General features: G+C 36.2%; 5 protein-coding genes, 1 long non-coding RNA gene, 1 other non-coding gene and 1 pseudogene across 11 annotated transcripts; 5 read left to right on the top strand and 3 right to left on the bottom strand.

The window, feature by feature from the left end:
• Window positions 1–1,063: 1,063 nt before the first annotated feature.
• Window positions 1,064–3,101, bottom strand: LOC104741211 (carbohydrate-binding X8 domain-containing protein-like; annotated as a pseudogene). Its single transcript, XR_015580729.1, has 4 exons — window positions 2,668–3,101; window positions 2,261–2,500; window positions 1,865–1,892; window positions 1,064–1,636 (listed from the first exon to the last, which is right to left on the bottom strand). The product of XR_015580729.1 is annotated as a carbohydrate-binding X8 domain-containing protein-like (transcript).
• Window positions 2,283–3,852, top strand: LOC147928068 (uncharacterized). The gene is made up of 2 exons (XR_015580730.1): window positions 2,283–2,572; window positions 3,081–3,852. It is a non-coding gene; the product is annotated as an uncharacterized LOC147928068 (long non-coding RNA).
• Window positions 3,853–8,544: 4,692 nt separating this feature from the next.
• On the bottom strand, window positions 8,545–10,372 carry LOC104741209 (carbohydrate-binding X8 domain-containing protein-like). The gene is made up of 4 exons (XM_010462005.3): window positions 9,916–10,372; window positions 9,509–9,748; window positions 9,388–9,415; window positions 8,545–9,156 (listed from the first exon to the last, which is right to left on the bottom strand). Exons 1-4 carry the CDS (start codon window positions 9,965–9,967, stop codon window positions 8,865–8,867), a joined length of 612 nt encoding a protein of 203 aa, XP_010460307.1. The 5' UTR covers window positions 9,968–10,372; the 3' UTR covers window positions 8,545–8,864.
• A 1,639-nt stretch (window positions 10,373–12,011) lies between these two features.
• LOC104776638 (pentatricopeptide repeat-containing protein At1g26460, mitochondrial) lies at window positions 12,012–15,026 on the top strand. 2 transcript variants are annotated; one of them, XM_010462004.3, is made up of 6 exons: window positions 12,012–12,820; window positions 13,123–13,345; window positions 13,432–13,914; window positions 14,105–14,311; window positions 14,401–14,538; window positions 14,641–15,026. In XM_010462004.3, exons 1-6 carry the CDS (start codon window positions 12,180–12,182, stop codon window positions 14,833–14,835), a joined length of 1,887 nt encoding a protein of 628 aa, XP_010460306.2. In that variant the 5' UTR covers window positions 12,012–12,179; the 3' UTR covers window positions 14,836–15,026. The 2 variants fall into 2 exon arrangements, with proteins under 2 accessions (XP_010460306.2, XP_087341799.1); XM_087485673.1 differs by having other exon boundaries at window positions 12,044–12,820; window positions 13,432–13,920; window positions 14,111–14,311.
• Window positions 15,027–15,149: 123 nt separating this feature from the next.
• On the top strand, window positions 15,150–16,333 carry LOC104741207 (uncharacterized). Its single transcript, XM_010462003.3, has 5 exons — window positions 15,150–15,312; window positions 15,460–15,532; window positions 15,711–15,762; window positions 15,864–15,933; window positions 16,044–16,333. The coding sequence occupies exons 1-5, from the start codon at window positions 15,196–15,198 to the stop codon at window positions 16,128–16,130; spliced, it is 399 nt and encodes a 132-aa protein (XP_010460305.1). The 5' UTR covers window positions 15,150–15,195; the 3' UTR covers window positions 16,131–16,333.
• A 104-nt stretch (window positions 16,334–16,437) lies between these two features.
• Window positions 16,438–18,114, bottom strand: LOC104741206 (14-3-3-like protein GF14 iota). The gene is made up of 7 exons (XM_087485676.1): window positions 17,895–18,114; window positions 17,501–17,807; window positions 17,319–17,406; window positions 17,129–17,238; window positions 16,896–17,044; window positions 16,754–16,818; window positions 16,438–16,674 (listed from the first exon to the last, which is right to left on the bottom strand). The coding sequence occupies exons 1-7, from the start codon at window positions 17,974–17,976 to the stop codon at window positions 16,669–16,671; spliced, it is 807 nt and encodes a 268-aa protein (XP_087341802.1). The 5' UTR covers window positions 17,977–18,114; the 3' UTR covers window positions 16,438–16,668.
• Window positions 18,115–18,306: 192 nt separating this feature from the next.
• Window positions 18,307–18,379, top strand: TRNAA-UGC (transfer RNA alanine (anticodon UGC)). The gene has a single exon. It is a non-coding gene; the product is annotated as a tRNA-Ala (tRNA).
• On the top strand, window positions 18,349–20,677 carry LOC104741205 (putative pentatricopeptide repeat-containing protein At1g26500). 3 transcript variants are annotated; one of them, XM_087485674.1, is made up of 2 exons: window positions 18,349–19,464; window positions 20,141–20,677. In XM_087485674.1, exons 1-2 carry the CDS (start codon window positions 18,478–18,480, stop codon window positions 20,204–20,206), a joined length of 1,053 nt encoding a protein of 350 aa, XP_087341800.1. In that variant the 5' UTR covers window positions 18,349–18,477; the 3' UTR covers window positions 20,207–20,677. The 3 variants fall into 3 exon arrangements, with proteins under 3 accessions (XP_087341800.1, XP_010460302.1, XP_087341801.1); XM_087485675.1 differs by lacking the exon at window positions 20,141–20,677 and having other exon boundaries at window positions 18,442–18,934; window positions 19,014–20,031; XM_010462000.3 differs by lacking the exon at window positions 20,141–20,677 and having other exon boundaries at window positions 18,378–20,031.
• Window positions 20,678–20,884: the final 207 nt, after the last annotated feature.

The following is a 20,884-nucleotide window of genomic DNA, read 5'->3' as shown; positions in this document are numbered from 1 at the left end:
AATGATCACACACACGTTTCCTAAACACCAATATCCAAATCAGTAAAGATTTTGACTCCAAAACTTGGCAAGTATACAAATTCAGACGAAACAAAATTAACCTTAGATAAGCTGGTTTTTCTTTTCTTGTCTCAATTAGGTTGAGTTTAAGAGAACGCCACGCAGAAGCTTGAGAGGAATAGCCGAATAGGGTTACTACTTATACACATCTCTATATAAAGCTATACCAAATATAATTAGGTCAATCGGACCGGTACGTTAATAATCCGGTTCGGTTCACTTCCATTATAAATTATCTATTTGTTTCCGTATGTTCGAGTGTTGATTTCTTTCTCTATAATTTATAAAAGTTTTTACTTTAATTTGTTATATCCATTATATTCTCTCTTCTGCACTTTCCAACCCAAGCTCTATATATATATATATGGAGACAAATCATATGTACCCTGTACGGCTGTACCCACAAGGGTATAGTCTTGGGTAATTGGTTCTTTAGAGAAGATAATAGATAGAGAAATGCTTATAGTCCAGTCAGTAAATAATCTTTGGTAATTGTTTCCATATATATAGAACTTTAGACTCAGTGACTCACCTACGTTCATTGTAAATAAAGTATTTATTAATAACCTAAAATATAATTTTTTGGTCGGTATATTATATATGACTTTTTTTTAATCTTTTTATAAACAAGTATTTTTTTTTTTGGGGTAGTTTTTTGGTAGGATATAAACAAGTATTTTATGTATGATGTGTAGAAGTATATCATCTATCCCGAAACCATACTTGGACTCTTGGAGAAGACTTCGTAACCTATAGGAGATTCGTGATAGTGTAGCCGAAATTTTGAAATATAAATCTTCTTATAAGTCGAATATCACTAAAATATAAAAATCTTCCTAGAATTAACTATAAATTCTTAGTTGTCAGTTTTATGTTATTTAATTAGGAAATTATTTAGGAAAACATTGATGAAGATCATATTGAGTTGATTGATGAAATATATTCAAATATATACATATATAGTAGATAGAAATCGACAATGACAATAATTGTAATTAAACGATTTAGCATGCAAATGTCATTTTATTATTTTCGTGATGTTGAAATCGACAATGAGTCAATGACACATGCGACGCATAACTACACATAGCCATATAAGAAAGAAAAAGAATACAAACCAAAGACTCAAAGAAAGCAAGAAAAGTTCTTGATTAAGGTTTTCTATAAACCAAAAGGTCCAAAACACTATAGAAGAAAGAGAAAGAGACGCTCTAACTTGGCAATATCTCATAACAAATAAGCGCCCATGTCGTGATGATCATCTGAGATGATTTCACCTAAACCTTCAAAGCACGGCAGCGATGGTAGCTAGTAAGATGATCGTCGTGGTTCGGATCATCGGATGGAGTGCTCTTCTCCACCGTTTGGATCACCGCCACCTAAACCGCTGGTACTGCTTGCCGGTCCCATAGTATTTCCAGGAAATGCTAACGAAGACGAAGTCGGCCTATCATCGGTAGATGTGCTGGTTGTTGAATTGCCGGTGGAATTGCCTGTGGTTGGATTTGTAATGCCTGGAGTTCCGGCGGTTGAATTACCGGTGGATATATTTCCGGTTGTGGGGGTTCCGTTAGAGCTGCAAAAGAATGTAGTCTTATAAACACACTTGAATCATCATCACAATCTCTAAATATGTTTTAAAAATTTGGTATATACGTAGCAAACTAATACATAAGTTATATAACTAATCAACGACTAGAATAATCAGCTCATACTGATCTAAAGAAAACACTAATCAAACGATCAAGAATTATAAAAAAACCAAATCTAAGCTATAAGGTAGGTAAGGTGAACTGAAACATACCTGGAACTAGGTAAACAGCTTGAAGTAGCTGCAAGAACAGAGTATATAAATAAGGGAAATTGGGCTGTATAACCAAAAATAAAACTATAATTTAAATACTAACTATACTAACCATGTATCTATAATATACTCTGTATAATATATATTAATGACATTTTTACCCCTCCATCACCTTACCTTCACCCACCAATAAACCCACCTCCGGCCACCTTCTTCGCCGCCAACCTCCGCCAACCTCCGGCCAACTCCTCCGCCACCGACCTCCGGCCACATCCGGCCAACCTCCGCCAACCTCCGCCGAACTCCGGCCAACCTCCGCCAACCTCCGGCCAACCTCCGCCAACCTCCGCCGACCTCCACCTGTGAAGTTATGGTTTCAATGGAAGATATATATACTCGAAGGAGGGGAAGTGGAGATGACTGCGGCGCCGTTAAAGTCACAGGTGGCGCCGGTTGGAGCTTTCTTCTGGTAGTAGCTGTTAACGGCGACGTCACAATGGTTCTTGATGGTGTTTGGTTGATAACAAGCTCCGGTCGTCTGAATCTGAGTACAGTCAGCACCTCCTCCGCACGCGAAGTCTATCACCTTCTGAAGTTCCGGCTCGCTCGCGTCCTTGCATACACAAACCGCCGCATCTAGTACAGAACAGAGATATCGGATCAGAATAGATAAAAGATAGAAGATGTGTTAAAGATTAGCATTACAAGGTAAACGTTAACTAAGAAACAAAAAAGACAAGAGCTATTTGAGGCGTACGTAAAGCCAAGAAAACAAATGTGTTGAGGATATTGTAGAAGCTTACTTGAATAGGTAAACATGATAGAGAGAAGAAACAGAGGAAGCAAAACCGCCATGACTACTAAAAACTGGTCGAAGTTGTTTAACCCTAACAGTGCCACAAATGTGAGTTTATGTTTTTGTTAGAGAGAGAGAGAGAGATCTTGATACGATGAAGGAGCTTAATGTTTATGATATTACTCGGATTGGAGATTGCTAGGAACTCAGAGGACATCTCTGTTTGTCAAAGAAAGTATTGCTTAGACTTATTGGCTGATGCAGGATTATTAGGGTGTAAGCCAAAAACTGATCCAATGGATCCGAAAGAAGAATTGACTAAAGAGACCGGTGTCCTCCTATCTGATGCACGTCCATACAGAGAGTTGATTGGCTGATTGCTTTACTTATGCATAACTCGACCTGATGTCACTTTTGCAGTTATTCGGCTGAGTCAGTTCCTGTTGTGTCCTACTGACGTCCATCTTCAATCGGCCCGTAATGTTCTAAAATATCTGAAGAATAGTCCTCTTTTCTATTCAGCATCATCAGAGATCTGTTTAAACGGATTTGCAGATGCAGACTGGAGAACTTGCAAAGACTCACAGAGATCAATTTCTGGTATGTGTATCTTTCTTGGTACTTCACTGATTACTTGGAAATCAAAGAAACAAGATGTGGTAAGCTCCAGCAGAATTGAAGCAGAGTATAGGAGTATGGCTCAAACAACAAAGGAGCTTCTTTGGTTTAAACAGATGTTACAAGACTTGCGTATTACACCAGCTTCACAGGCCAAACTGTTATGTGACAACAAATCCGCTCTCTACATTGCAAACAATGATGTCTTTCATGAGATAACGAAATACGTGGAGATCGATTGCCACACCACTCGAGACCAGGTTAAAAATGGCTTCCTCAAACTTTTTCATCTGGTCTCAGGGAACCAACTCGCGGACATTCTTATGAAGCCTCTCCAACCTGGACCATTTCACCATCTTCTTCAACGTATGTCTCTTTCAAGCCTTTATTCCTCAAAGGAAGTATCGGCTTGAAGGGGAGGGGGGTATATTGACTTATGTACATGTTATAAATTTATGGTTGTATATTACTATATTAGAGTACGTAGTTAGACCATCCTCATCGCATAAACTCTTCAAAAATGTCTTTAATTAATTTTATTTTTCAAATAATAAATTAAATAAATTATAACCAATGAAAATATGACATATTGTTTAAGAGTGTCTTTAATATCTTCCTAAAGACATTTTTATTTCTCTCTCTTGATAAATGTCTTTAATCTAATCGCCTATATAATAAAACGGAAGTACACAACATTGTTTTGTAGTCTATATAATTTTAATAAATTGATTAAAAATAGGTTATATATTAATGATAGATTAACTATTTACAAATAGATTATACCGAAAATCTTAAAGAAAATATTCTAAAGAATCATATCATCTAACTTACCATATTAATTTCCTTTATTAAATTATTCATCAAATAAAATCTTTTGATATCTAACTTAACATATTAATTTGTTAACTATCATTATACTTCACCTTTGATTTTTATATATGAGTCTATTTTGTGAAACAAATAAATTATCATATTATTTATTATAATCAAAAAATAGTTTTATTTCCGGATATACCATAAGTTGAATTTTTAAAAACAAATATAAATTTTTCAATCTATAAAATATTCAAGCTTTAGTAATATTATTCTTTAAATATAAAGTCAATTGAATTAAAAAATTTACTGAGTAACGGGTCAAAATTTGAATATTTAAATTCAAATTTACAAAATTATGGTGTAGAATAATAACATTCAAGTCATGGTGTAGAATATACATTGTTGAAATAGCTTCACATATATAACCTAATACAACATATTAAATTTTTATTTTAAAATATAAAATATACAAAATTTTATATAAAATAAATTTTAACCAATGTTATAGCACAGATAATTATCTAGAATCATTAATAATAGAAAACTTACGAAATAAGTGTCTTTTTTCAAGTCATCATATTTAGCATATGATTTTATTGCATAACGTTTTATCCAAAAAAACTTTTAAAAACAATCACATAAATTATATTTTATATAAAAATTATAATATAAATAAAATGAATTTCAACCCGTGTTAGACCAGTATTAAAAAATTAGGGAAGACATCTTATGTATAACCAATGGAGGTGCCTGTCTCCTTTAGCTTACTATTCTGATATACTTATGTACACTATAAATACCTTTGTAATCGTACCTCAACATTGATTAATAAATGAGAAATATCTTTTACATCAAAGTTAATACCATTAATGATTGATAGGTCATTTCTTTTTCACGATTTTGTTGAACTTCACAAAGCCATCTCCTCTTTTTCCGTTTTTTGGTAACTCTACTGATTTTTATTTTTTTATTTTTTTGGTCGTATTTTTCCAGTTTTAATACTTTTACATTCTCGCGGAGTTAATGCTTTTTCTTAATTTTTTTGTTGAAATAGCGGAGCTCTACCCTACGATGGATATCAAAGCTGGTGATACAGCAAATGTGAGTTTCATTTTTTTTTTCTTTTTCTATCTATTAAACTTGCTTCAGTCGTTGTAGTCTTACTTACAATTTGTTTGTGTAACTGCTCAAGCGATTGTCAAATGTGTGGGAATCCATGACTGATGTTGTACGTATATTTTTAAGCTGTTTTGTCTTCTTACAAAAAAACATAATCTTTCCTTTTTTATTTTCTAACTTTTGATGTCTTGTATATGCCTTAGGACAAGGCTCCATTCATCTCAAAGGCCGAAAAGAACATAGTCGAATATGAGAAGATTCTTGTAGCCCGCTTTCAAGAGGGATTCGGCGATGCAATGTCAGAGGAATTCGAGGAATCAAATCCTGAGGATACTGCACCTTCAGCCACGGGATTCTTATTGTTCGTGTAAGCTTTTCATAATATCCCTCGGTTGGTCTTCTACCTATATTATGTGTTATTTACTTATATTTCTTTAATTTTAGGGAGGAGAACATTTTCGGTTCAGCGGAGTTGTCCAAGAACCTATCAGCTGACGACTATGTGAATGTAAAGAATTCTGCCATCTTAAATTTATATTATGTCTTGCGCCTGGTTCTTTACTATCACGTTTTTTTTTCATTTGAAAATAGGTTGAGTATTTGTCTAAAAAGTGGAAATCTATGACAAGTTCTCTGAGTATTTTTTTTTCTTCTCAAGTCACTTAGCTTGATGGGCAGATTGTGTACATGTTTTCTTAAGCGACTTAGCCTGCCTTTTGCATTAATTCAAGAGAAAGGTCCTTACTTTTTGAAGGCTGAGAGTCTCATGCAGACATATGAGAAGAAAGCTCTAGATTTCTTCTATATGAAGCAACCTGTAAATGCTTCATTGCATAGTTTATGGAAGCTTATCTTATGTTTAGGTTGATACCAATCCCATGTTGTGTTTGGGAAAGGTATCTGATGAGCCATAGCCAGAGTCTAAAGGATGTGTCCAAACAGAATATGAGGAGACAGCAACAACTGGATTTTTACTCTTCCTGTAAGCATAGCCACAACACTCAATTTTCCGTGTTAAGTAGTATGCCTTTGACAAAAAAAATCTATGTGGTTAATTGTTTTGTTGAATGGAAAATTTTATTTTTGTCTACAAACCAGGGATTAGTTCGAAGAGGAATATGAGAATGACCCTATGGAGAACATTACTGAATTTGTGAGTGTGATGTGATATGACATTTTAGAAACTTCACTTATGAGCTGTATAGCTTGATATTGTATCTAGATTTTTTAAAAAGTTGATGACAGATGAAAGAGTTGTCTGCACCGTGGACTACTAAGATGGATTATATATGTATTCTAATTATCATTATTAGTTTTTAACTAGTCTAGGAGCGTAGAATTGTTATGCTTTTGACATGCGGTTTTCCTGATAATATAAAGACAAAGGCTCCTTATGTGGATGAAGCTAATAGGATTATGTTGGAGTATGAAAAGAGTGCAATATCCCACTACAAGAAGATGCTGGTAATCGGTCAAATTTTTGTTGCATTGAAGGTTGGTTAAATTTAGTGTATATTTATTACGCTAATCAAATGTTTTGTTTTCAGGAGGACATGGCACAAGAAAAGCATGAGGTTTCGTGTTAAGTCATTTTACCGAAAACAGAAATTTGAGCAATATGAACCGATTATTACCGATAAATGAAAAGAGAAACACTAATCTCTAGAAAATCAAAACATGGGATCAAATAAATACCAAATTTTCAAATAAAATGGACATTCTATTTAAACTTGATTTACGTGTTTCTGGTTGTTGGATTCTCAGATATTCCCATAGACATCCTCAATCCTCAAGATCAAAAAATATACGCTAGTTTAGAAAAGAAAACTTGTTAGAAATAATCAATGTGATCAAACTTTGCAACACACTTATTTGAACAAGACATTTGAGATAATAACATTTGAGACATTAGAACAAAAAATGTACCACTTCTGACAATATATTCCATTCGTCTTCATTAGCTTGTATAGTTTGTATATATATATACCCATTCAAAATCCAGAACAAATACAAATCACTTACAATCCACTTGTTAATTAAAAAATAAGACATAAACAAAATTTTAAATCACCCATAACAAGTAGCTTGTTCTTTCTCTTGATGAGTTGCTCCTTATATATCTTAATGAAGTTCTTCCTATAAATCATAAGGCATATATTTTCATTTGGGGTCTCTTTTTTTAGAAATTCTCATTAAAAATAAATCAAAATTAAAAACATATATAATTATAAAACTATAATGTTTGGAATCGTTTCTCATTCGATTTGAGAGACCCTCAGAGATATCTATCTCATACACATGTCATAGTAGAATTGATTTAATATTTCCTTTTATAAACCAAATACACTATGAATTATAATATAATTGAAATAGTATATATGTTAATATTTTGGTTTTATTAAATAAAACTATCTATACACCAAGCTCCGTAATTATATTAATATTATTTTAATTAGTATTAGTTTAGGTTAATATTATTATAAAAATATAAAATTAACTATTTTCCAACATTTTGATATTTAGATAAAATAATATGCAAATCTTTGTCATTATTTTTACAAAATTTCTAATGTGATTTATATATACCTGGAATTTGGATAAAATAATTGTTAACTTTAGTCATTTGTTTTAAAAAATATAATGTAACTAAAATGTATTTGATATGTTTAAAGATATAAAGAAATTAATTTAATATAAACTCTTTATTAAATTTGTGAATGAGATACTCTATCGACTATGGGGTATCTCACCAATGGAGGTATTATTATAATTTCAGTTTCTTCAGTGAAGTACAAAATATATTAGTATTATATATTCAAAAAATAAACCGCTTTAAACCTAAATATATATTAAAAATAAACCATGACCATAATACAAAAAAAAAACCCGAAGGCGGTTCTAGGTTCCCATAACAACCATGAATGCATCATCGTGGTCATCCTTCAAGGACTCGCTAACTTATTTCCAGTTTTTCAGCCTCGAGAGCTAATATTAATTTCTGCAATCGCTTCTCTTGTTCCTTTAATAAGATTGAAAACCCATTCATGTAAACCTTTTCTAAACACCAATCTCAAGTAAGAATTCGAGTGCAAAAATTGACAATTAGAAAATTCGGACGAAACAATGGTTTTAAAAGCAAATACCAAATATATAAGTAGGTCAATCGGCGGTAAATAAATTAATAATTCGGTTCGGTTCGGTTCACTTTCATTACAAACTCTATGTTCAAATGTTGATGTATTTTTTTCTAAAATTTACTACGTTTTTACTTTAATTTATTACACATCTATAATAAACCCTATATGGAGACAAATTAATCTCGCCAATGTTCTTTAGAGAAGATGATAGATTAGATAAGAATGAAGACAGTATCCGAAATTTTGAAATATGAAATCGACAATGACACATTGGACGCATAACTAACGATAGGTAAGAAAAAGAATACATACCAAAGAGCATCGTCGATTTACAAAAGAAAGCAAGAAAACTCCTTATTATGGTTTCCTATAAACCAAAATAAAATAAAAGACAGAGAAAGAGAGAATCACAACCCTACAAAGATTAAAAAGTGGGAAAAGAAAGAGACGCTCTAACTTGGCTTTAATATCTCATATAACAAATGAGCATCCATGTCATCCGAGATGATTTCACCTAAACCTTCAAAGCCACGGCAGCGATGGTAGCTAGTAAGATGATCGTCGTGGATCGGACAGAGAGCTCTTCTCCAGCGTTGGGATCACCGCCACCTAAACCGCTGGTGCTGCTTGACGGTCCCATAGTATTTCCAGGAAATGCTAACGAAGACGAAGTCGGCCTATCATCGGTAGGTGTGCTGGTTGTTGAATTGCCGGTGGAGTTGCCTGTGGTTGGATTTGTAATGCCTGGAGTTCCGGCGGTTGAATTTCCGGTGGATGTATTTCCGGTTGTGGGGGTTCCGTTGGAGCTGCAAAAGAATGTACTCTTATAAACACACTTGAACCATCATCGCAATCTCTAAAAATGTTTTAAAAATTTGGTAAATACGTAGTAAACTAATACACAAGTTATTGAACTAATCAACGACTAGAATAATCAGAGAGCTCATACTGATCTAAAGAAAACACTAAGCAAACGATCACGAGTTATAAAAAACCTAATCTAAGCTATAAGGCAGGCAAGGTGAAGTGAAACATACCTGGAACTAGATAAACAGCTTGAAGTAGCTGCAAGAACAGAGTAAGAAAGAGTCAGCAAAAAAAATATATACACCATTTGAGATAAAAAGAAGTTATGGTTTCAATGGAAGATATATATACTCGAAGGAGGGGAAGTGGAGATGACTGCGGCGCCGTTAAAGTCACAGGTGGCGCCGGTTGGAGCTTTCTTCTGGTAGTAGCTGTTAACGGCGACGTCACAATGGTTCTTGATGGTGTTTGGTTGATAACAAGCTCCGGTCGTCTGAATCTGAGTACAGTCAGCACCTCCTCCGCACGCGAAGTCTATCACCTTCTGAAGTTCCGGCTCGCTCGCGTCCTTGCATACACAAACCGCCGCATCTAGTACAGAACAGAGATATCGGATCAGAATAGATAAAAGATAGAAGATGTGTTAAAGATTAGCATTACAAGGTAAACGTTAACTAAGAAACAAAAAAGACAAGAGCTATTTGAGGCGTACGTAAAGCCAAGAAAACAAATGTGTTGAGGATATTGTAGAAGCTTACTTGAATAGGTAAACATGATAGAGAGAAGAAACAGAGGAAGCAAAACCGCCATGACTACTAAAAACTGGTCGAAGTTGTTTAACCCTAACAGTGCCACAAATGTGAGTTTATGTTTTTGTTAGAGAGAGAGAGAGAGAGAGAGAGAGAGAGAGAGAGAGAGAGATCTTGATACGATGATGGAGCTTAATGTTTATGATATTTCTCGGGTACTAATAGGCAGTATACCCTCGAGCCTAAGTTAAGAAAAGTTCTGATAATAATGTGTGATGACTTGTAAATGTTTGATTTTGAGTACTCAAAGCAATGTGGGTCTGGAGAGAAACAAACAGAGAAAGTGGAAAGCATGCTTGTCGTCTATTCAATGTATGATTGGTCGGTTGACGCACATAATATTGTAGTGGGACTTTATGTGAAGGAAACTAGCTTTGTTATTTACTAATTTGTCACCTCAATTTACGTACATCTGCTGCATTCTTTTTACTTTTATAGGATTTAGATAGAGTGTAGCTTTCCCCAAAGACAACAAAAGATGCATCATGCATGCACACGTTTGCAAAGTAAAAACTGTTGTAAACATATTATAAGATATAAACTAGTATATAATGATATGTTTAAAGTTATAAAGTAGTTTGATTTCTGAAGCACTAACCGATGAAAAGTAATGGAGAAAAACAGGGAAAAGAACACAACTATTGGAAATAGTATTACTCTTTAAAGGCAAAAACTTAAGTGTTAAGTACTTTTCTAAGGCAAAGCGGCTAAGCGAGGGATCCATGTGCAGGGAAAAACTTTGCATCCGCATTACAACACGTGTGATTGTGTCACAAGTCACAAAGTCGCACTAATCATCCGAGAATTCAAATTGTTGACGATGAGACGACCAAAATTAGCTATAAACGTTACCTCTAACGTACGGAATTAATGACCTTTTTTTTTGGTAGTCATTTATTTTTAAACTTTAGATCGGTCATTTGAAAAGTATTTTTAGTAAATATAAGTTCAAACAGAAATATAAGTTACGGTAAATACACTTTAAATTAAATTATGAAAATATAAGAAATTAAAGTATAAATACAATTTAAATTAAAAATAACCTTGTCATTGAAAAGAATTAAACGAAAGGTTCAACGTCATAGATATATGCGTGTATGCTAGATATAAGTTCAACGTCAAGGTTCAACGTCATAAATATAAGTTCAAACAGAAATATAAGTTACGGTAAATACACTTCAAATTAAATTATGAAAATATAAGAAATTAAAGTATAAATACAATTTAAATTAAAAATAACCTTGTCATTGAAAAGAATTAAACGAAAGGTTCAACGTCATAGATATATGTTTATAGACGCATGATGATGAATTGATGATATATAAATTTATAATGTTGACATGGTTGGTGAATTTAGTTCACGTCATAGATATATGCGTGTATGCTAGATTCAGTGGACAAAAAAATGACATCTTTCGTATGAGAGTTATTAAATGCATGTGAAGTTCAATAAAAAAATTTTATCCGTTCTGCCGTCTGCGTAATATATATAAAAAAGGTTATAAAGTAATTCTAAACACATATCGGTACATATCATACATGCACCATGAAATGAGATTCCGTTAGAGGGATATCATGCGGAAGGACGATATTTCACAACTCGACTATTGAGATTTTCGCTTGTTCTCTCAAATTCCTACGGTCAATCTTTTTCACTGTTCGTGATACGTTGTTAGCGAAAACCACATTTTTATAGCTTCTATTTCACTCTGAATATAGACTCCACCTCTTAATATACCCTTCATAGCCGATGAAGTGCCTTTGTTAAACCGAGAAATTAATCCACGAATAATGTGCTGCACAGAGAGCAAACTTCCTTAATTATTCTCATCATTCCTATTTCAAATGAACCTTTCATGCTGATATCACGTATGAAACTCATCACCAACCATTAGTGAAAGATTATCTCGCAACACTAACCATTAAAAAAAGTAATTTGACAATTAAAACCAACAATATTACGTGTGTTTTGAGAAAATGGTGTGGGCTGTATATATTAATGGGCCGGGCTTTATACTAAAAGGCCTAAACATGTCCCGAGAGTCAAAGACAACTCCTGAAAAAATGACATCATCTTTGTGGGATAATCTCTGAAATGCCACTGTTGTCATCGAGGTTACAGATCATCACGACCGGGAAGACTCATCTGAACTCAGAAAACCCTAAAACACACACAGATAAACCCCTTTTTCCCAGAACAGATCTTTCCAACAATGGCGTCTCATCTCTTTACCCGATCCCGTTTCTCTCTCCTCAAAACCCTTAAACCCAATCCTACTTCAACCATCAGAGCCATTTCCGGTACACCATTCCTCTCTCAAGATCCTCAGCTCGCAACCGAAACAACAACAGATCACGAAACACCAAACCACCAATCAAACTCAACCCCTCTTCCACCTAACCCAGCAACGGGAAGCCCTCTTTACCAAGAGAATTGGCGTTGCCCGATCCCAAACACTCCTTCCTTCAACCAGTCTCTCGTCCCCTTGGGATTTCTAAACCAAGCCCCTGCTGCTCGAATCAGAGCTCTCTCCGAGACGCTTGACATGAACTCTCTTCTGAACATGTTTGCTGATTGGACCGCCTCGCAGCGTTGGTCCGATATGAAACAGCTTTTCGAGTTCTGGGTTCGATCGCTTGACAAGAATGGGAAGCCGAACAAGCCTGATGTTAACCTTTACAATCATTACCTTCGTGCTAATTTGATGATGGGTGCTTCGGCTGCAGACATGCTCGATCTTGTTGCGCCAATGGAAGAGTTCTCTGTTGCTCCCAATACTGCGTCTTATAATCTTGTCTTGAAGGCTATGTACCAGTCTAGAGAGACCGATGCTGCCATGAAGCTACTTGAACGGTTAGATCCTCTGACTTTGATAAAGACTAATACTTTTTTATCTTTCAGAAATGAAACATTGCTGCTAAGTTACTGTCCAGTTAGTGAGTGAGATTTATTACCTATTCTGTTATATATTGTAGTTTCTATGCGGAGATAGCTTAGAACATAGTGCAAAAGAATAGAAATTTACATGATTGAACAACGGTGATAGGTTCTGATACCAAAAGGGTTATTATCTCTGATAGCTGTCACTGATGTTGGTGTAATGCTAAAGTTGATTTTTTTTTATAAGAATGTATCATGACTTGTAATTACGTCAGGATGCTCCTGTTGGGGAAGGAGTCTCTTCCGGATGATGAATCATATGATTTGGTTATTGGAATGCATTTTGGTTCTGGGAAGAATGACGAAGCCATGAAAATTATGGACTTGGCACTCAAATCTGGTTATATGTTATCCACCACAGTCTTTACTGAATGTGTTCGTAGTTGTGTAGCCAGAGGTAGGACAGATACACTGGTCTCCATCATCGAAAGGTGCAAGGTAAAGACGAGTTTTTGTTATCTTTGGTCGTCATTTGAAGCTTTTGTCGCCCCTTTTATCGACTATATTTTGTTCTTGTTGCGTAGGCTGTTGATCGGAACAAGTCCCTTTGCCCTAGCTGGATACTGTGTAATTATATTGCAGAAGTTGCAATTCAAGAGGATAATAGCAAGTTAGCATTTTATGCGTTTGAATTTATGTTCAAGTGGATCACTAGAGGCGAAATGGCTAGGCCCTCGGTTATTCTCTCTGTTGATGAAGGGTTGGTAGTAGCTGGTCTTGCAACTGCTGCTAGGACTTGTAGTTCATCTTTAGTGGAAGGATCATGGACGATTCTGAAACAGAGTCTGTGCGGGAGGAAGGCAGCTAACCCTGCATCTTACATTGCAAAGATAAATGCCTATGCATCGTTGGGGAATCTGCAAAAAGCTTTCACTACGCTTCATGAACTTGAATCCGCTTATGCAGACTCTGGAAAAGAAGTTGTGGAGGAATTGCTTTCACCTTTTACATCGTTATACCCGCTGGTTGTCGCGTGCTCTAAGAAAGGTTTTGAGACTTTGGATGAGGTATACCTCGACTCTTTCTAAGGGTAATTTTTCTACATATTCTCAGTTGTCTTCGTAACAAGAAGTAATTTAGGGTCATTGCATTTAATTAATAGAACCTGTTTATCGAAGTCGAACTTTTGAGTGCTTTGGGACTAAGCAGATATAATGTTTAGCTTATCTGACCTTGCACTGTCACATAATCCACCAGGTATACTTCCAGTTGGAAAGTTTGAGTAAAGGTGATACTCCATATAAGTCTGTTGCTGCACTAAACTGTATAATTCTTGGCTGCGCAAACACATGGGATCTGGATCGCGCTTATCAGACGTTTGAGGCAATAAGTGCTTCCTTTGGACTGACTCCTAATATCGATTCATACAATGCTTTACTATATGCATTTGGAAAAGTCAAGAAGGTGGTGTTTCGATATCAACTCACTCTCTAGTATTCTTTTACATGAATGAACAATTAGGCCTAACGACTCTAGCCTATTTTGCCTTGCAGACTTTTGAGGCCACCAATGTATTCGAGCATCTGGTTAGCATAGGTGTTAAACCTGATTCGCGGACGTATTCGTTGCTGGTTGATGCTCATCTCATTAACCGGGATCCCAAATCAGCTCTGACAGTCGTTGATGACATGGTAAACAAGATATAACAAACAAAACCTAACCACACTATGAGATACTGATGTGTGTTTTGCTTACATGGCTCTGAGAAACTAATACATGTTACAATTATACAGATCAAGGCTGGATTTGAACCCTCCAGGGAGACATTGAAAAAGCTCAGAAGGCGATGTGTGAGGGAAATGGACCATGAAAACAATGATCAAGTGGAGGAATTGGCCAAGAAGTTTCAGATCAGGATGGGAACAGAGAACCGCAGGAACATGCTGTTCAACATTGACTACTCCAGGGGCCGAGCACTAAACAACTAAAATCCAAAATGAATCTCTCTCTATATATAATAAGAGTGTTTGTCTCTCATATCAGCATTTTTATACTTTTATGGGATCCTCAAATTTGTTTATTAAAACCAAAATTTCCATTAACTTGCATGATTTAAATTAGGATTCACATTTGTATTATTTTACATTTTAGAGTTAATGTTACTACTTCTTCCGGTGGATGTCCACGTCAGCATATATGTTATCAAAATGAATTTACAAAAACAAGGCCTTGAAAATGAAGATGGGCCGGCCCAGATCAGAGATCCAACAAGCTCTTCTGTATACAAACAGCATTTGAGAAGCTTCCACCACATTTTTGGGATCAAAGCCACAAAACCCTAAAAAAAAATGGGTGGAAGAACGGACGAAAGTGGCGGAGGGAAAGCAAAAGAGGAAGAGCAAGACGGCATGTCCGTACACTCTCCCTGCAAAGCTTTACCTTCCTCCGCCTCCTCTCTCTCCAAGGTCATCTCTCTCTCTCTCTCTCTCTCTCTCTCTCTCTCTCTCTCTCTCTCTCTCTCTCTCTCTCTTCTTTCTCTTCACCACCATTTTATTTATTATATGATCTGAGGTTTTTTAAAGGTTCCTCTTTTATTGGATATGCTTCTTCAGGAGCAGTCACAGGTTGAATTAGAGCTGAAGTTATTAGAAGCTCTTGAAATCTATCCTCCTGTTAAACTCAAAGGCAAGTTTCACAACTCAAATCTTGATCCTTTTTGCTACTTTTTCTTTCATGTTAGTGATCAGAAGCCGTAGAAATAACCCTTTAACAGAAAGGCAAATCATTTCAATGTCTCTTGTGCTTGGACATTGATCAGTTCTTTGATTTCTACTAATGGGATTATATATGATGGTGTGTGTAGGGATACATCGCCACTTTGTTCTTTATGGTCTGATGGAGTATCTCGGAAGAAGGTTTGTTTGTTTTGTTACAGAGTCTGTTTCATACTTTCAATCAAATGAAGCTCTGATCCTTACTGATTTGAGTCTTTCTATCGAACTATTCCTGTCCATAGCTTTGACCGACAGTTCACAGCTGATGAGGTTCTTCAGCTACTTGATCGTTTCTACAACATCGACATGCTGGTGAGTAATAAGCATGGTTGATTATAGTATCTCATAGCTGTAGGTTTCACTTCATGGCTTTGTTTGGAGTTGTGCTAATGGTTTTAATCTGTTACCTCTGTGGGTTTCAGAAATCAGACGATGAGGACATTGACATTCTGAATCATGAAGAAGATTTTACCTTGCCTCAGAGTTTCTTTGATAAGGAAGAACCATGACAGAGCAAGAAGAAGAGTTTTTTGTTTCATTTATCTTCTCCCATCTTTTTGTATATGGTTAGGGTTTGTCCTTAGCTCTTATGCTAAGTTTTTCTTTCTTTCTGTATACAATGCAGTTTGAATGTCCATAAAACCATCAGCAATAATGATCATTACTCTGTCCAAGAGTTAAATAAATCATAACAAGATTTTTGTTTTGCGTTTTTTTGCTGTTGACATTTAGAGTCAGGGTATTTGTGTTTGTTTGTTTGTTCAGTTGGCCATTCTTTAGTATACACTTGATTGGAAATGTATAACGGCAGAGGTATATCTGATCAAATCATAATATAATTGCATAACATAAAATATTGATGACATAAAAATTGACAACAAAATTAGAGAAGAAGAAAAGTAATACAAAAAACAGAAACAATATAGGATTGAATTCAATTGTCTCTGATCCCATCTTGCTGATGAAACCAAGCTATGGAATTTGAAGGAATTTGCCTCCCCCTTCTGGGCATCGAATCTAATCTCATTCAACTTCCAAGCCCTTTGATCAGTTCTGAAACAAATAAACAAAACAACATTGAGCTTTTGACCCAACAAGGACAATTCATGCACTTCATATTAAAGTGAGTTACCTCAGTGGCTTCGGCAGGCTTACCCTGTTCTTGCTTGGGTTCATCAGTCTTGATGTTGTCTTCTCCTGAAAACATAACAAAACCATTGCTTAAGCTCAAACATTTCGAGACATCATGTGTGCTGTGTGATTTTCAGACAGACCTCCATCTTCAGGAAGATCAGAAGTCCAGAGAGTGAGGTTGTCTCTCAGGAGCTGCATGATCAAAGTGCTGTCCTTGTACGACTCCTCACTTAGAGTATCTAACTCCGCAATCGCCTCATCGAAGGCTTGCTTAGCCAAATGACAAGCTCTGCAACAGTTTTCTAGAAACCATATCACAACAAAGTTGAACACTTGATGGTATATTTATTGAATTGATGTTTTAGATTGAGACCTTTCAGGAGAGTTCATGATCTCATAGTAGAAAACAGAGAAGTTAAGAGCAAGGCCAAGACGAATCGGATGGGTCGAAGGAAGCTCAGTGCTTGCAGCTTGTGTTGCAGCCTAATCAAGATAAATGCATCAGACCAAAGTTCTCCTAATATACAAGTGTCTGAGAGAAAAACATAATATTCAATATATACCTCATAGCCTTTGAGCGACTGTTCAGCGGCTTCCTTCCTCTCTTGCTCGGTCTTAAACTCAGCCAAGTAACGGTAATAATCTCCTTTCCTACAAATTTCCAGATTAAAACATTTAGTTTCACTTGCAGATGAAGATGATGATGCAAGAAAGAAAGAAGAGTGTTTTTGTAATGTTATCTCACATCTTGTAGTAGAAGACGGTGGCTTCCCCTGAGGTAGCGTGAGGGATGAGATGCTGATCAATGATGTTGAGAATGTCTTGACAAATGTTGGCAAGCTCATCTTCTACCTTTTGGCGATAACCCTTGATGTGTTTCACATTCGATTCATTGCCTTTGGACTCTTCCTTCTGCTCGATCGACGACATTATCCTCCACGAAGCTCTTCTTGCTCCGATCACGTTCTTGTAACCAACCGACAACAGATTCCTCTCTTCCACCGTCAGCTCGCTGTTCACTCTCGCCACTTTCTTCATCGTCTCCACCATCTCTGCACATTACATTACACCAAACCATCAATTTTTACAGAGATATATGTAAATTAAAATCGACATAATAAAAAAAGACATTTCGTTACCGTCGTATCGCTCGGCTTGCTCGGAGAGCTTAGCCATATAGACAAAAGTCTCTCTCTCTTTGTCGGATCCTGACGATGACATTTTCTTCCAATGATCTTGATATCTATGTTCGTTTGTTTTGTTTTTCCTATGTGAGATATATAGATAAATCAACACAAATAAAAAATTGATTTCGGAAGAGATGGGGAGGGAAAGAGAGAAATATAAAAAGAGAGTACTGAAGATGATTCGCAAATGGCGGAAGAAGACTAAATCTCAACCTTGAGATCCCAAGCTCGCCTCTCTGTGTCTCCCGCAATTCCTGGGTTTTTCTTCGCTGTTCCTCCTAACTAACTTAACGACCTTTTCGCTTCCTCACAACACCGTTTTGTGTAATTATATAAACATTTAATTACGATCGTAAGCATCGATGGGGATGTAGCTCAAATGGTAGAGCGCTCGCTTTGCATGCGAGAGGCACGGGGTTCGATCCCCCGCATCTCCATTTCTTTTTCTTTCTTTTTTTTAACACTCAAAAGTCGCAAATTCACCCTAATTTAGTTTTTTGTCCCATCTTTTTTTCTCAATTCGCCGGAAAACATTATGGCTATCGCCGTCGTATCTTCACGGAGGATGATAAACATCAGAAACCCAATACGACGACTCTTCACCGAGTTAACTCAACCGAGTTCCATCACACCGATAAACCAAGACCATCTCCTCCGAGTCTGTACAATCCTCTACCAGCAACAACACTCTCCTGATTCACGTCTCATCTCAAAGCTCTCCTCCACAAAATTTCAACTAACCCACGAGTTCTTCCTCCAAGTCTGCAACAATTTCCCACTCTCGTGGCGTCCGGTACACCGTTTCTTCCTCTATTCTCAAACCCACCACCCCGATTTCTCACACACCTCAACCACCTCTAACAAGATGCTCGGAATCATTGGGAAATCGAGAAACATGGATCTTTTCTGGGAATTAGCTCAAGAGATCGGGAAACGCGGATTGGTTAACGACAAGACGTTTCGGATTGTGTTGAAAACGCTTGCTTCTGCTCGTGAGTTGAATAAATGTGTAAGCTTTTTACATCTGATGAACGGGTTTGGGTATTTGTATAACGTGGGAACGATGAACAGGGGAGTGGAGACTCTGTGTAAAGAGAAGCTTGTTGAGGAAGCTAAGTTTGTTGTTAATAAGCTGAAGGAGTTTATCAAACCTGATGAGGTTACTTACAGGACGATGATACAAGGGTTTTGTGATGTTGGTGATTTGGTTGAAGCTGCTAAGCTTTGGAATTTGATGATGGATGAAGGGTTTGAGGTTGATGTTGAAGCTGGTAAAAAGGTTATGGAGACTTTTCTGAAGCAAAACCAGTTCGATGAAGCTTCCAAGGTCTTTTACGTGATGGTTTCCAAGAGAGGTTGTGATTTGGATGTGTCTTTCTACAGGGTTATGATTGGTTGGTTGTGTAACAATGGTAGGATTGATCTGGCACTTAAGGTGTTGGAGGAAATGCGTGAGAGAGGTGTTCAGGTGGATAACTTAACTTGGGGGGAGATAATTTATGGTCTGTTGGTTAAACGAAGAGTTGCAGAGGCGTATAAGATGGTGGAAGGGATTGAGAATCCGGATATTAGTATCTATCATGCGTTGATTAAAGGGAATGTGAAGATTAAGCGTGCAAGCGAAGCGACTGATGTTTTCAGGAAGATGATACAGAGAGGGTGCGAGCCGATAATGCATACGTATCTTATGTTGCTGCAAGGACATTTGGGGAGAAGAGGAAGGAAAGGACCAGACCCGTTAGTGAATTTCGATACGATATTCGTTGGAGGTATGATCAAGGCAGAGAAACGGTTGGAAGCAACGAAGTATGTTGAGAGAACGTTGAAGAGAGGGCTTGAAGTTCCTAGATTTGATTACAGCAAGTTCTTGCAGTGTTATTCTAATGAGGAAGGTGTGGTTATGTTTGAAGAGATGGCCAAGAAACTTAGAGAAGTGAGCTTGTTTGATTTGGCTGATATATTCCAGAGGTATGGAGAGAAGATGAGTACAAGAGAGAGAAGGAGAGATAGATAAATTTATGAAGTCATAGACATACGCAAATTCTGATATTGTAAATAAAAATTTGAAAGTTTCTTGTTTGTTTGGAAAGCAATGGTTGTCTCAAACAAGCAGACAAAGAGAGAAAATGTTAAAACTGATTTTAGAAAGAAATGGTGATAAAACTAACAAATCAACCAAAGTAAACATTTGCAAAAAGATCTCAGACAAAGTAACTTACATCTACTTCATTGTAAAGGATTTAATGAAACAAACTTACACGTGAAGGAATCCTTGTTGAGTAACCGGGCTTATTATCCCCATAGATTTATGTAGAGGTGATAAACAACACGTTTGATAAACGCGTTGTCTCTGCTACGTCTGTTACGTTCTGTTCTGTAGTTGCATCGATGAAAAAGTTGAAGATGCCGACTGCAGCAGAGAGTCTGTTACGTTCTCGCCAAATGGAGTAAATGGTGGTCTGAGAGTAGGAGACGAAGAACGTATAACCATATCAAGGGAGTTGAATCTTTGTGAGCACAGACTTTGCAAAGTTAATCAATTGACCCAGTCTCGTGACAACTTTCCGATTATAAGCTTGCAGTCTAACAATCACGAAGCAAAGACATCTCTTGCAAAGAGTAAAACGCATATAAAAAAAAAGAAGAGGAAAGTTATGTTTATGTATTTAACCAATATCAAGACATTATATATATAACATCGAATAACACTAGAGTTTAACAACATAAATGAAAAATCAACAACTTGAATAACACTAGAATCTTAAGGAATTTAAAAGAATTGATTATAAAAGTACTTTTAATCCAATAACGGTCTGCAACTTTGGCTAGCAACAAGACTTTCCACATAAGAGGATCCTAAACTCTGTTTCTTCTGCATTGATTTAAACAGATGTGGCACTAGATGTAAACACGTTATTTCTTTTTAATTCAAATTGAACATT

The sequence above is a fragment of the Camelina sativa genome, chromosome 14, assembly GCF_030686135.1.
Source record: "Camelina sativa cultivar CO46 ecotype springtype chromosome 14, ASM3068613v1".
In the NCBI taxonomy this organism is placed as follows: Eukaryota; Viridiplantae; Streptophyta; class Magnoliopsida; order Brassicales; family Brassicaceae; genus Camelina; species Camelina sativa.
This window is presented reverse-complemented; position numbering and strand designations above follow the sequence as displayed.

Coding starts and splice junctions, on each gene's coding strand:
- LOC104741209 (XM_010462005.3), bottom strand. CDS start 9,967: ATGGCGGTTTTGCTTCCTCTGTTTCTTCTCTCTATCATGTTTACCTAT. Junction 9,749..9,915: donor TATCATGTTTACCTATTCAA/GTAAGCTTCTAC, acceptor GTTCTGTACTAG/ATGCGGCGGTTTGTGTATGC. Junction 9,157..9,387: donor AGCTGTTTATCTAGTTCCAG/GTATGTTTCACT, acceptor ATTCTTTTGCAG/CTCCAACGGAACCCCCACAA.
- LOC104776638 (XM_010462004.3), top strand. CDS start 12,180: ATGGCGTCTCATCTCTTTACCCGATCCCGTTTCTCTCTCCTCAAAACC. Junction 13,346..13,431: donor CCATCATCGAAAGGTGCAAG/GTAAAGACGAGT, acceptor CTTGTTGCGTAG/GCTGTTGATCGGAACAAGTC. Junction 13,915..14,104: donor GTTTTGAGACTTTGGATGAG/GTATACCTCGAC, acceptor ATAATCCACCAG/GTATACTTCCAGTTGGAAAG.
- LOC104741207 (XM_010462003.3), top strand. CDS start 15,196: ATGGGTGGAAGAACGGACGAAAGTGGCGGAGGGAAAGCAAAAGAGGAA. Junction 15,313..15,459: donor CCGCCTCCTCTCTCTCCAAG/GTCATCTCTCTC, acceptor ATGCTTCTTCAG/GAGCAGTCACAGGTTGAATT. Junction 15,763..15,863: donor ATGGAGTATCTCGGAAGAAG/GTTTGTTTGTTT, acceptor TCCTGTCCATAG/CTTTGACCGACAGTTCACAG.
- LOC104741206 (XM_087485676.1), bottom strand. CDS start 17,976: ATGTCATCGTCAGGATCCGACAAAGAGAGAGAGACTTTTGTCTATATG. Junction 17,407..17,500: donor ACCGTCTTCTACTACAAGAT/GTGAGATAACAT, acceptor GGAAATTTGTAG/GAAAGGAGATTATTACCGTT. Junction 17,239..17,318: donor AGTCGCTCAAAGGCTATGAG/GTATATATTGAA, acceptor TATCTTGATTAG/GCTGCAACACAAGCTGCAAG.
- LOC104741205 (XM_010462000.3), top strand. CDS start 18,478: ATGGCTATCGCCGTCGTATCTTCACGGAGGATGATAAACATCAGAAAC.